Below are 13,060 nucleotides of genomic sequence, written 5' to 3' on the forward strand. Positions count from 1 at the left end.
CTTTAATATTGATAAAGTGCCAAATTGCAGTTTTTTTGTCCTGTAGTAACTGACTGGTAAATATTAGGACAGTAGAAGTATATTCAGTTTTTGCATACTTTTGCGTTTTGTCCTGCGCAGTGTTCTAAGCAGATCCTGCATATATACTCTTATTCTCTCTGTTTGTATTGTTGCCGGGGGGGAATTGTGGGTAAGGAAAGAGGTGTATATTACTGCAGTTTCAGCAGCACTGCTATTCATTTATCACTCTGCGCAGGTTTTTGTGTTTTGCGCTGACTAGTTCATTTTCCCACTGCTCCGACTCCTCGAGTTAATGTCGAGCCCTGGCTTTATCGAGGTGTGTGTGTAGATAGATAAAGAGAGAGAGAGAGAGAGAGAGGCTGGTACAGTTAGTGGATCAGATACAGCAGTGCTGCTGGAGTTTTTAAACACTGTGTTTAATCACTCACTGTCCTTCATTCTATTACACACTCCTACCTACAGCGGCTTCATCTTCAAAGTCAGAGACAGAAGCTGACTGTATCTGATGCTGCACGGTTTGTATTTGTGGCCCAATAAAATTAATGTAAAAAATGTATATGTGTAGAAATAACAAGCTGTGTGAGTTGGTGTGTGTTTTGACATTTTAAATTAGAAACTGTTCTCAGCCCACAGTTATAACATTAAAAAGGGAAAGGTACAGCACTGTCTCAGTGGCTCAGAGCTGCATAGCAAGAACTGGGTCATGATGACGTTAGAAGGTGCAGGTTTGATACCTGGGTGTGGACCTGGGACATTGACCTAGCACTGCAGCCTTTTGCTTCTTTCAAATTTAGTAATTTTGAGCTGCACTATAAAGTGAAAGTCCGAGTGAGTTCTTCTTTTATTACTTATTTTCTGCTATGAATTGGCTTAAAAAATCAAAAAAATCAAAATTAGTCTGAACCTCTTAAACCATGGTCAACTATTCTTTAGACTTTTAGACCAATTACAAAAAGTTAAGTAAATCCATCACCCCCATTAAACTACAGAAGAACTAGAAAACTAGAGAACTAAAAAACAGAGGTGTTGTGCCGAAATCCGTCTCCCCTTGGCGATGTGCAGGTGCATCACGCAGCAGTATGGGTACAACAGATTTTGGTGCTGGTGATTCTTTATCTATTGTAACTGTAGATTAACCCTTATTTATATACAGATGTAAAGCTAATCTCTTCTGGACATAGAGACATCTTTGTTGATCTTTGTGCGCTTTTACAAAGATCTCGTATCTAAAATCTGCCTCAGCTTGTTCTTAACAAAAGCCTGTTGTCTCTCATCACTGAGGGGTATCTGCTGTTTGCGTGTGGGTGTACTCTGGCCCTGGCCCCTCTCTGGAATGGCCAGCTGTAGGTCTGTAGACTGTGTGGGGTTCCGTTCCGCAGATCAACCCGTTTACTATGGTCTTGTTAGGAGTATCACAACAGCTCTGGGCTCTGCTGAGGATGTGTTAGCCAGGCTATATTTAGCAGCATAAAATAGCATTATGATTACTGAGGTATACACACGCAGAATTCTGGGTAAATATCCACAGGCAGCAGCTAGAATATGAATTTCCAGTCATTTGAGGAAACAAGGAGAAATTAATCTGTTTATCCCCAATATGTTAGGGTACACTGACATGCCACATATCACGAGATAGGAACTAGTACTCTGTGTCCCATGACTTTTTGCATGTCATTGTAAATGCCTTAAAGCATGTTTCCTCAGTATATGGACCTTTTTCTCTACAGGAACTGGTCAGGAAAGGCATCCCGCATCACTTTCGGGCAATTGTGTGGCAGCTGCTGTGTAGCGCCCAGAACCTGCCCATAAAGGATCAGTACTCAGAGCTGCTGAAGATGACGTCCCCCTGCGAGAAGCTAATCCGGCGAGACATTGCTCGGACCTACCCTGAGCACGAGTTCTTCAAGGAGAAGGACAGTCTGGGCCAGGAGGTTCTGTTCAATGTCATGAAGGTAAGATTGTGTTGAAACCTGATGAAGACATCACAGGTGCAGTTCCGTTGTTTAGTGGTTCACTATTAATTGCTTTATTGGTCCAGTGTGGTGTGTTCTCTATAACTGATTTAGTGGTGTATTGGTTTAGTGGTTTAGTTTTTCAATAATTAGCCAATCAGTGTTCATTGTACAGTGGTTCAGTGAGTCATTTGTCCAGCACGTAGTGTTGAAATCAGTGCTTCAGTTTTTGAGCTGTTCATTGTTAATCAGTTCAGTTGTGCTTTGGGACAGTGATTCATAGGCTGAGTATTTCAGTATCTTATTGATTTATTGTTTCAATTGATGTTTGTTTAGGATTTTAGTAGTTCAGTGTTTAAAGAATCACTTGTTAAGTGTTCAGTGGTTAAGTTCATTGTTCATTGGTTCTGTGAGTGGTCTATTTGTCCAGTGTGTAGTGAATCAGTGGTTCACTGTTTAAGCGGTTCAGTAGGTCGTTGGTTTAATGGTTGAAGGATTCAGTGTTTTAGTAGTTTAGTGGTTAATGGGTTTAATTATTCAGTTGTTTATTGGGCGCTTGTTCAGTTATTCTTTGTAGTTTAGCCCTTAGAACCCCATTGACGCAAATTGCGAAAAAAATCGTGCTTTGTGTATACAACTTACTCAACACACAAACATGATTCATACATTGTGACAAACAGGGAACTAAAGTGTTTTTGAGAAATCTATTGTGAAGTGCACCTAAAGAATAGACTTTCAGGCTACAGTAAGTATATATTTAAACAGGGCTATAGTTGTCGCACAGCTGGGAACAGCAATATGGCGGTATGTGACAAATGCATACCGGTTGAAAACTGCCCTACGATATACCGTATGAACCGGGATACCGCCCAGCACTACTTTCAACTAATATTTACTCTAATCTAACTATTAATGAAAAGTTACTGAAACTCTTATTTTAATTGATTTGAAGTTTGTACATTCAAAAAGAAGTAAAAAAAATATAATAATATTTGATCAAAACATGATCAATTCCATGAAGATTTACAAATTCTGGAAGCATTTACATCTCAAATGAAGATGATGATTTTTAAGCAGCTCAATGTCTTCTGGTATAATGAAAAATAGCATATAACTGTGTATTAACAAGGGAAAGGGAAACTTACAAAACCTAGAAAAAAAACCCAAACCAAAATAGGCTGGGGTTCAGAGGGTTAATAAAGTTATTATTCAATATTGTTTTTAATTGCTGACACCGATATATAGAGAGCACAATTGGCTGAGGTCCAATAAGTAAGGCAAATATTTGATAAGATTTTTTTTCCATTTAATTCATAACAACAACAATGAGACACAAAATTGCTGAATTTAAATTAAATTCTTTAGCACTGTTAATGTCTATAGTGTCTCTGTCTAGCAATCTGAAATAACACTATGACTGCACTAATTTCTAATCGCTCAAACATTGAATATTAAGACACACCGTAATAAGAAAAGAGTCAATGGAATGGAATTTCTTTTAGCGTTTATTTGAAACAAACACATAATATGGGTAAAAAACTGACTAATAAAAGTACAACAATATTATCGTACATTACAGCTTCCACCGCATCCTCTGAAAAGTACATCCTGATGATGTTCAGGGGAGTGTGTCTGTCATCTGTGATAATAAATATTACAATAAGAATAGAATTTAATTAGAACAGCCCACAGTAAAGTAATCAGTTGGATATAGTATAACTTCCATGGTTTAGCTGGTTCCAAATAATTATACTAGTTAAACTGTTAATTTTACAATACCATGCAATATTACTCCACAGCATCCTGATGTTTCCATCCAGATGCAGCATGGACTTACACAATTACACACTATTTAAACTAGGGATGGGGCCGATCCGATCCAGTATCGGTATCGGGTTCCGATATCAACCTAATTCACGTATCGGAAATTTCCGATCCACCCTGTTAAGATTCCGATCCACACATTCTGCTGAAAAGATTCCCCGCGCACGGTTCCTGGTATGCTGCTTTGCTACTGCAAGATCTGGAATGGATTTCCTAAACGGGTCATCTCAATGATCAGAGTAATGCACAAACACGCCTCCGTTCAAGAATTCCATGCCATAGTTTGCAACAAGCTAGCAGGCGTACCTTTAGCATACCACTCTGTGCCTATGCTGCCGACCACAACTTACCAGCAACACTGTCAGCCAACGACTGGGCTTTGCTTGAAAAAACAGCGGCTGTACTGGAGCCCTTCGAGGAATTAACCAGGAAAATCAGCTCTGCGACCTCCACTGCAGCCGAAGTAATTCCAGCCATCACAGTTTTACAACGCCTGCTCGCTGAGAACACAAGTACCGGCATCAAAACAATGAAAACTACGCTCCTCCAAGCTGTGAACCGGCGTTTCAGCGACATCGAAAGTGAGCCACTCTATGCTGTTGCCACTTTAGTGGACGCTCGATACAAGGACAGGTGAGGCATTTTTTTGCAATTTAATCGAAATTAAATCCTCCTAAATCAATTGTTAACCTATTCCTAACATTTAAAGCTTAGAATCTCTGCTTGCCAGTTATTTAGCCTATTTAGCAGTATCCCCTTTCAGAAAATAAACATTTAGGGCGAAATTTTCATATTTGCGTTTATCGTACTGGATCAAATGCGGTTATACACCATTCGAACCGTCTGGCTTCTCCGTTTTACTGTAGGATGTACGGTTACTGAATTATAGCTAAAAGAGCGCGTCGGAGCGCATGTTTACAGTGGGGGGACTGCTTGAACACAGATACTCTCTCTCAGAGACTTCCCACTCTGCAGAAAGCGCTCTGTTAAAGAGACACTGCGGTTTTCTGTATGTATAGGAGTAGACCACACAAAAACAGCCTTATTATTGAAGGCCAACTTGAAATCCTGCTTGATTGTAGTTTATTAACAGTAATGGTGATGATAATGTATGTCCTCATAAATGTAAGGGCTATTTTTTGAGGTTTAGTGCAACTTCTACTTAAGTGCTTCCAGTTTCAATATACTATGGTCTATCATCAAGTGGCTGGTATAATTTCAAAGAGCAAGAGTGTCACCAGAGGTATCGGAATAGTATCGGTATCGGCAGATATCCAAATTTAGTTATCGGAATCGGATCGGAAGTGAAAATATGTGTATCGGTGCATCCCTAATTTAAACATTTCAGCCACAACACACATTTAGTGAGGTTTCCATAGTTTATACCTGATTCATTACAACATCTGCAATAATAATGCCTTCAAATCATGCTAGTACTTTTGTATTTACCAGATGAACATGTAATGTAATATAAATGTTAACGCTATATTTACTGGCAGCTTTTTGTTTACTGAAGCAGTCCAGCTCCTCTGCTGTGTGTGGATAGAATAGTGGGATGGACACTAGGGGGAGCTCTAGCGGCTCTCCGCAGCAACAGCACAACTCACAGGGGTGCCCTGAGCGCTGCCTGAATGCATTCATTAAATAATCAGCCTTGTTCTAGCAGATATCTGCTGATGACTATTTTTAAAAAATTCCAATAAGCAGATCTATTGGTCAAACACTAGTTTGGTGTAGTTTAGTGTAAAATGTTAAGTGGTTCTGTGTTGATGGGATTAGTGGTTCATTAGTTTAGTGGTTCATTGGTTTGTTGTGTGTTTGGTATAAATGAATCATTGGTTCAGTTGTTGAGTGGTTTGGTGTCTTTGTTCAGTGTTTTTTTGTGATTTAGTGTTGAGCAATTTGTTGTTTTAAAGGTTTAGTGGTTCAGAAGTTCAGTTGTTCAGTAGTTTAGTGGTTCATTGGTTCAGTTGTTTTAGTGTTAATGAGTCCTGTTTTCTGTAGTTTAGTGGTGTCTGCATAATTATGTAGTGGTTTTGGATAGTGGATTGTGCATGGTGGAGTGTTTGTTAAAGTCTGCTGGTTTGCTGATCGTGTCGTGCTCAGTTCCTGTGTAAGTTCCTTTTAAATCCTGCTGATTTATGACAGACGGACATTAGCTGAGTCATCAGAACGAATTTCTTAAGTTAAGTTGAAATGCTGACCAATAGAGTTGGAGTTTCCTCAAACAGTAAAAGGGCTTAATTAAATCAGACTTTAATAAATGGAACGTGGATCACGTCTCAGGACTGCTGCAGGGATTCAGAACACCCTGTAAACAAGCAAACACTGCAACATACAATTTCCTGAAGGAGTTTTGTTCCACAGCAGTTTTATGCTGGGACTGGAGGTGGCTAAATTGGCCCTAAAATAATATCACAATATTTCGGGGTATTTTGTAAAAAGATATTCTTGACAATGTGACAAAACACACAAAAGAAATAATGTATTCATTTTTAAAAATAAACTACTGCAACAAAATAAAAGTTTTTTGTTGATTGATTACTAACTTACTACTTACTAGGACTTATATGATCATAAAATTAAGTGAACTTGTCCTTTAACTACAAGAAGTTTATGGTTCAGCAGTGAATCCACAGCTGAGTGAGCGGTCGAAAGAATAAGACTCTGCAGGTTTACCTTTACCTGAAAGTCCCTGAGTTAATCTCTTACTCACTACAGACCATTTTCTGTTATTACAGGCGTACTCGCTGGTGGACCGGGAGGTGGGATACTGCCAAGGGAGCGCCTTCATCGTTGGGCTGCTGCTCATGCAGGTAACTGTGTAGTACAGAACGTAAACTGTGTTTATATAGGCCCAGTGAGGTGCTTTTATAAGTAATTATTACTTATACTTTACTGTGTGTGTGTGTTCGTGGTCAGATGCCGGAGGAGGAAGCGTTCTGCGTGTTTGTGAAGCTGATGCAGGATTATCGTCTGAGAGAACTTTTTAAACCCAGTATGGCTGAACTGGGCCTCTGCATGTACCAATTTGAATGTATGATTCAGGTAAGTGCTGTACATGTTTGAGACCAGTGTGTACAGATCTGAGACCAAGAAGAGATTTGAAAGGATCCTGTTATTTTTAAAATAAAAAGTTGATTGGTTTTATAATTACAGAATAAGTGCATTAATGCTTAGATCCACATCATGAACATGCTTTATACTAAATAACACTGTATAGAGGAGTATAATTGTATAAACGAATAATAAACTGAAAGCGTGATTATTACTTTAATTATTATTAAAGTAGTTTATTACTTTAATAGCTTTTACACTGAAAGCAGTGTGTTTTTTGTATTTCTTTCCCTATTTACTGTGAAGGTTTAGGGTGTTCTTGGATAATTGTTTTTTTTGCAGTTTATAGACAAAAGTTAATCGACTTTATTGCTTCTACTGAATTATTAATAAAATTAATGTATGTTTGGTCATATCTCTAGAATTTTATTATTGCAAAAATACACTGAAATATATTATTTCTTTGGAGTTTGTGTCTCTCTTTCTCTCTTAGTTTTCTCACTCTGTCTCCCTTTTCTCTTTCTCTCTTTTTTCTCTCTCTTTCTCTTTCTGTCTCTCTCTCTCTCTCCCTCTCACTCTAATTCTTCTTGTTGTTTTTATATTTATATTTGTCCCCCTCAGGAGCAGTTACCCGAGCTGCACATGCACTTTCAGGCTCAGAGTTTCCACACCTCCATGTACGCCTCCTCCTGGTTCCTCACCATATTCCTCACCTCCTTCCCTCTACCCGTCGCCACACGCATCTTCGACATCTTCATGTGTGAGGTGAGAAAACTCGGCCTACTGTATGCAGATGACAACCAATAACTTCTGTTACAGGCCTTTATTATAGCTCAAGATGATAATAAATACACAATTCGATAATCAGTGTATCACACTGCTATTTATTTTATAATATAAAAATGTTTACATTATCATTTTATTCAGTCTGTGCTGCATTAAGTGATAATTTGACTGATGTCACTGTCAGAATGTAAGCAGTGAGCGCCCTCTGGTGGCAGAGTGTGTGCACTGCTGAGGCTTGATTGGACACGTTGTGCTGGTCTGATTACAGGGTTTGGAGATCGTTTTTCGGGTCGGTCTGGCTATTCTTCAGATGAATCAGGCAGATCTTATCCAGTTGGACATGGAGGGAATGTTACAGGTTCCTGTTTTTGAACTTATATTAAAAATTATTTTGAATAACAGTCATGTTCAGCTATTTTTCCAAGCTCACTGTACAGAATTGTTTAAAGACAAACAATATTAACTGACATGTGGAGGCAGAAACACGCCTGACTTTTTCAGATTATTAAAAAGGTGTCACCTAAACTTTCTGTTCGTCAGTTTAATAAATACATCAAACATTTTTTAAATATAAGCTATTATATTTCTCTTGACTATTATGAAGCCAGGTACACATACAAGCCGATTAAATGAATTAAATGCAGTTATCAATTGCAAATGCACATACATATGAGGTAGAAAGAAGATGCAGGTGGACAATAAAGTGCTTAAATTACGCTTTTCTCCAGTACTTTCAAAAGGTCGTCCCTCACCAGTTGGACAGTGGACCAGACAAAGTTATTCAGGTGGCGTACCAAGTCAAATACAACGCCAAGAAGATGAAAAAGTGGGTATTTATTCTGAAAACACATTGTAACTAAATATGAATCTGGTTTATTAGAGTATGTGTGAATGTGCTGCATTTGTCTGTACAGGTTGGAGAAGGAATACACTACTATAAAAACCAAGGAGATGGAGGAACAAGTGGAGATAAAGGTGAGGCTTTAAGATATTTGTGTATAAAAGAGTCCACACTATTTCAAATACCATCAGTGATGTTTTAGAATAAATTGTTAAAAAGCTCATTTTAACCTTGTGTGAGCATTTCATTATAACCAGTAAATAAGCGCTAATTAATCTTATTATATATTTATTTCTACCAATAAAGTACCTGTTTTAGATATATAAAATTGCTTAATTAGTATAATTATAAAGTATGCTTAAAACAGTATGATTTTACCTTTGTTTGTAAATTAATGTAAATTATGAAAATCCCAATGTTTTTACCCCTATAAGGATATTAATTTATTTACTTACTGTAATGTATATTATCAGGCACAGCAGATTCCCTTTAGAAAGCATGTTAACAATCAACAAACACTGCATCCAAAATCCTACACCAGAACTGCAATCACTCCCCATTTACCGTATTTTTAGGACTTTAAGCCACACCTAAAATCCTTTATTTTTCCCAAATCTTGGATCTTATAATCCAGTGCACCTCATGTAGGAATTCTACCAGTGAGGTATTAAGGAGCAGTAAAACCACTCCGCTGAAGTACAGCGTAATAGAGGAATTTTAGTTTCTCCAGCACAAAGGCTGAGTGCAGCAGCATTAGTTCACAGCAGTGGTGAGTATTAATGGACTCTTAAATCTAAGTTTACTGTAAAGAGCTTTACTTACCCAAATTAACGTTTTTCTGGAGAGAAATCTGTGTAGATTTACATCCAGCGCTCATTTGATGGTCAAATTTGTTTGTTTTTTTTGTTTGTTTTGTTTGTTTGTTTGTTTTTTAAGAATTACATTTTTGTTTTCCATTAGAAGGGAAACATGGCAACACCCTTGCTCACTTCGATGTAGGCACCTTACTAGTGTTACTTAAGGCACACCAGATTATAAGGTGCATTATGTATGAAAATAGATCTGAAAATATAAGAAAATATAAGAAAAATATAAATATAAAAATCCAGGTTGTTTATTTGTTCTGTTTTAAGAAAGCATCTAACACTGGCCCTAACCTTACCAGAGCGAGTCTGTTATTTTAGATAATTTTCTATTCCTGTATTTGACCCAAAATTCATTGTGTAATAATTCATACCTGTCAAGTCTCCCGTTTTGGCCGGGAAACTTCCGTATTTTACTCCTCTTTCCCGCTTTCATCCCGTATTAGTATTTTCATGTAAATTTCTGATATAAATATATATTTATATAAAATATACATTTAAAAAACAAGATTATTGAGGCGACAGGCCACTGACCGCTGTGTATCTCTTAAACAATCGTGGTTACCCGTTAAAATCACTTAGCCCCCTAATGATCATAATTCATTAATTATGTATATCAGCAGTGTATTAGACACATCATACCACCACTTAACATTACTTTATTAAGTGCCTTTAAACAGAGAAAGCTCTAGAATATACAGAACAGTGGGAATATGCAGTAGAATATGCAGGAACAGGGTTGAAAAACACTGATCTACTTTGACTTCTGTTCATTTGTAGTTCACAGTAAAACATCATGTCCTGAGTAAATAGAGGGATTCCAGGCAAATCCAAAAAATAAATAAATAAATAAATTGTATATATGTTTTGAGCAACTATACAGCAACTTAGTCAATAGTGTGACAATGTTTAAGCAAGTTTGAGAAAAGCATAAAGAGGAATGTTGCAAAAGAAACGTTAGTTAATTTTTATATATGTGTTGTGAATGTTGAGAAATTAATTTATTTTAATATTTTAGGGCTAGTTTTAGGGTTTGTTAGAATTTGTTTAAATCTCAAGTATTGTGGTGTAATTTATTATTTAGAAGGGATAGAAGAGGTGGTTGAGCTGGAGAAATTACCTGAACTGATCAGGAGTGGACTGATCAAAAGAAAGAAGTAATAATTAAATATTATTAATTGTGTGGGCCTCTTAGGACTAATATTTACGGATGGAATATATCTGATCCATGTCCTTTTTGTAAAAGATCATGATTCTATTTTAGGTCACTTTTTTCATTTTGCAGAATTTGTGCACCCTTTGTTCAATTTTAAATCCATTAAATAAAAATATATATATCATTTAAAAGAGTGCATTCCTGTCAAAAAAAAGTGAAGATTTCATGTAAATATCTAAAAAAGGATTTTGTTTAGGCTGTATTATAAGAATTACATATGTAGGAATTTCCCACAACATTTCAGTGTCAACAAAGGTAGACCTATCAGATTCTGATAATCTAACTGTAGTGTGTAAGTGCTTCACAGGTAGTTTTTTTATTTCTTGTAAACCTGTCTTAAAATGTAAGGGATACTGAACCTCGGTTGGGGTTGTGGGACGGCTCAAAGCGGGCTGCGGGAAATTTCCCTTATTTTTAATTTCAAAATTTGACCGGTATGGTAATAACGTATAGTAATAATTCTGAATTAATATTTTTATTATTTATTATTTATTTTTATTATTATTTTTTTTAATTTATTAATATCTTTTATAAACACTCTCTTTATTGCTCTCTGATATAATGTTGTGTTTGCAGAGACTTCGCACAGAGAACAGGCTGCTAAAACAGAGGATCGATACGCTGGAGAAAGTGAGTGGCAGATGTTGAGCTCCGCCCCTCAAACCATTTCATACAGATCAGATCCATCATTCCACATTATTCCATCTCGTGCTGATTCATGACTCAGAGAGAGTTCAAACAGTTTACTAACATGGCTGTACATCTACACTATCCATAACATACAGTACCAATCAAAAGTTTGGACACACTTTTTATTCAGTTTTTTGCTTGTTTAATAATTTCTAGATTGTAGATTAATAATGAAAAATCAGAACTATAAAGAAAACATGGAATTATGTAATTAACAGTAAAGCTCTACATCACACTGCCTCACCCTAAACAGGGAAATGCAGTCTGAGTTTGCTTTCATTAGGCCTGTGACTATAACTATTTTTGTTTGGTCGATATGTTGTCCCAAAAAGAATTGCAGTAAATGTTATCTTCATTTAAAGAATATATATTACCACAAAAATAATGATAATTAAATAGCATTATAACACAATCAAATAGTTTTATAGAGTAATCTTTTTGATCAGATTTTAAAAATTCTAATTTGAAAAATAAACAATTTTAATAATAGGAATAAATACAAATTGAATTGTTGTTTAAAAAAAAGTTAACATTCTGGCCTTTTAAGTTAATTTGCTCTACTCGCTAAGAAAAATATAATGCAATATTAAGGTCAGACAAAATGGGACATGTACAAGTCCATATACTATACAATAAGCACAGTTAATTAAAACGCTATTTTTGGACAAAATTTATATTGTCCTTTACATTAATAGGCTGTCCTTGATGACTTTTCATTTGTCTAAACAATATAATTCCAATTTCATTGGTCTAAACAATATAATTCTGATATCATTATAAACAATATAAAACACACTTAATCTGCCAAGAATGCTCACAATGAATGTCTGTACCTACAAATCTCTTAAAAGTGTATTTGCTAGTTTGTTATGTGCTCTGTAATGAAGATCAGCAAGTGACAGATGCTGCTATTTGTATATACTTAAATACTGGAGAAGATTTAATTATAATAAGCTTTTTTACAACTGATGTTGCCCCAAAGCAGTTTTACAGAAATCTGGTAGCAGGACAGAGAATCAGACAAAAAAACCATCATATTACCATTATTGAAAAATGTTCTAATGCAATATATTTTAATAATTAATTATTGTCCATTCCTAGCAATTATCACAAAAATACAATTTACTGCATAGCCTTAATTGTATTTTTGGAAGTTTAAATGCCCAGTTGAATGTTTCTTGTTCAGTATTAATCTAAAATGTAGGAAAAGGAAAACCTGAATGAGAAGGGTGTGTAAGTCTTTTAAATTGGTACTACACACTACACACTCACTAACCAGGGCATCAGTACAGAACTGAGAACTGAGGCTGCGGGACTCGTGTTGCATGTGTGAACTGTGTGTTTGTGGAACAGGTAAGTTAATGCCAGCTGACAGTGTCTGGTGTGACAGGCTCCACCCCCTTGGATCACTAACACAGGGAGCCTGGCTGGTTATGAATGAGCTGCAGTCTGTCACACACACAATGCAGCATGCAGGCAGGTACAACTGCAGCAGCATTGCATGCTGGGACTCTGACCGCTCGGTACATGCTTGAGTTAATGGGCATGACGCAAGTTCGCCTTGACGAAGGAGGAAATGTCGCCTCATCCACCACGCCACCAAGACTCCGCCCCCACCTAACTTCCTGCATGAGCCTAATAACGTCAGATTTCCCCGTTTAACCAAATCTTTTGTTCAGTCATCGTTGTTGTAAAAGAGCATGCTCCGCCCCCTTAACTTACAGTATTCATGTAGGAACAGCCCATAGATAGATAAATATATAAATATCTATGGAGATCAGCTGCTGATCCTTTCCTGCTCTTTTCTCAC

General features: G+C 36.7%; 1 protein-coding gene across 8 annotated transcripts in view; it reads left to right on the plus strand.

Moving 5' to 3' along the window:
• The window catches only part of evi5b (ecotropic viral integration site 5b), an 88,796-nt gene that overhangs the window by 46,783 nt on the left and 28,953 nt on the right, over nucleotides 1–13,060 (plus strand). For all 8 annotated transcript variants that reach the window (XM_015601381.3, XM_015601382.3, XM_022685342.2 and 5 more), the window contains 8 exons: nucleotides 1,749–1,973; nucleotides 6,539–6,613; nucleotides 6,720–6,845; nucleotides 7,476–7,619; nucleotides 7,909–7,998; nucleotides 8,369–8,466; nucleotides 8,555–8,615; nucleotides 11,137–11,190. In XM_015601381.3, coding sequence (XP_015456867.3) covers nucleotides 1,749–1,973; nucleotides 6,539–6,613; nucleotides 6,720–6,845; nucleotides 7,476–7,619; nucleotides 7,909–7,998; nucleotides 8,369–8,466; nucleotides 8,555–8,615; nucleotides 11,137–11,190 — 873 coding nt within the window. The remainder of the gene's footprint in view (nucleotides 1–1,748; nucleotides 1,974–6,538; nucleotides 6,614–6,719; nucleotides 6,846–7,475; nucleotides 7,620–7,908; nucleotides 7,999–8,368; nucleotides 8,467–8,554; nucleotides 8,616–11,136; nucleotides 11,191–13,060) is intronic.

This window comes from Astyanax mexicanus, chromosome 5 (genome assembly GCF_023375975.1).
Source record: "Astyanax mexicanus isolate ESR-SI-001 chromosome 5, AstMex3_surface, whole genome shotgun sequence".
NCBI classification, from domain to species: Eukaryota; Metazoa; Chordata; class Actinopteri; order Characiformes; family Acestrorhamphidae; genus Astyanax; species Astyanax mexicanus.